The 1488-nt window shown below is 33.3% G+C and overlaps 1 protein-coding gene across 1 annotated transcript in view; it reads left to right on the top strand.

The window, feature by feature from the left end:
* The window catches only part of LOC117178487 (arrestin domain-containing protein 17-like), a 48108-nt gene that overhangs the window by 19833 nt on the left and 26787 nt on the right, over positions 1–1488 (top strand). The window contains exon 2 of the mRNA XM_033369913.1: positions 1266–1421. Within this exon, the coding sequence (XP_033225804.1) occupies positions 1266–1421 (156 nt within the window). The remainder of the gene's footprint in view (positions 1–1265; positions 1422–1488) is intronic.

Here is a 1488-nt window from a genome sequence, read left to right as displayed (position 1 = left end):
TACAACGTTACCGGCTGATGCCGTTGGAATTGATTGTTAAAATATATTTTTTTACATCTTTTATTATGAAGCTTTGTACTTAAACGTAGTTTTCTTTCGGCTATTGCATTTCTTTCTCAAAGTTTGAGACCGATATTTTATGCATAAAAAAAGTTCGAACGTTCAAAAAATGTTGAGGTTCAGAAAAAAGATGAAATAATTTTCAGTGAAGTTTCTACCAAAATGCAGTACCTAAACGTACTTTATTGCACTCTAATACATTTCCCGAAGTTTCAGCTCGATATTTTACTTACAAAAAAAGTTCTTAGGTTCAAAAAAACATTCAGTGAACTGAAAAACTGTGGTCGGTAATATAGGTATTTAGCTGTGTCACATGCCCTTAAGGGCATATGATACTCATAGTTACCCCGGCTTTTTTCCACAAAAATGAAAATTTTTAATAACTGAATTCGGAAATGCTATAAAATATCATAACGGACGTCCCCAGACTCTTTTTTGAGGGATAATGACAAAAAAATTTATTGTGCAAAATAAAAATTTTATGCTTATGCATTATTTTGAGGTTACGTCGTTTTTCATCCCTTCCTTTCCGATAATCTGGAAATTATTTATGAAATAAACTTTTTTGATTTCCTGCAAACAAGGTTAGTTCCGGGAGATTAGTTACTATGTTTATTTGTAAGTCCAAAGTTTTCGGCCAAAAATGTTGTGTAGTTTGGAAGTAACGCTTGGGTGAATTGTAAACCTCGAAGTATACACGCCCGTTGTTAGCAATATCAAAAATTTTTTGATAAAAAAAAACACAAAAAAAATGTGTGTGGGGACGTCCGTTAGCATGTTCGCTATCATTTCCCAGATTTTGAAGGCAAAATATTTCTTATCTTACGAAAAAAGCCGGGGGAATCTAACGCTGGAAAAATCGATACTATTTCCTAAGCACTATGCAAATTAATCACATTTTGCTAAATTAAAACTTTTTTGAATTAATCCACAAAAAAAAGTGTGTGGGGAAGTCCGTTAGCATGTTCGCTATCATTTCCCAAATTTTTAAGAAAAAATATTTTTTATTCTAGAAAAAAAGCCGGGGGAACCTAAAACTGGTAAAAGCGACAATTTTCTAAGTATCACATGCCCTTAAATTTTCGTTCGAGTTACGGAAAATACCTTATTTTCTTTACGCTTCTTACTGATCTTCATAAATAACGAGTTACATTAAACCTCGCATTAAACTCACAATGATTCCGTATCGCCTTCATTATTTACAGTAATTCTTTGCATTAATTACACTGATTCGAGAGTGATTTACCCCTCGGAAAAAGGGGAAAGAAGATCGCAAAAAGTAATCGCGAGAGTAAGATGTAGTAATACGGAAGAGTGGAAAAAATACTGGTGTACAGAGGAGGAAAGAAAATGCATGCTATGTGAGAGAGATAGAGGGACTTTAAATCATTGCCTGGAAATTGTGATAAGATAGAAAAAGGAAGCATG

Source organism: Belonocnema kinseyi, chromosome 8, assembly GCF_010883055.1.
Source record: "Belonocnema kinseyi isolate 2016_QV_RU_SX_M_011 chromosome 8, B_treatae_v1, whole genome shotgun sequence".
Classification (NCBI taxonomy): Eukaryota; Metazoa; Arthropoda; class Insecta; order Hymenoptera; family Cynipidae; genus Belonocnema; species Belonocnema kinseyi.
This window is presented reverse-complemented; position numbering and strand designations above follow the sequence as displayed.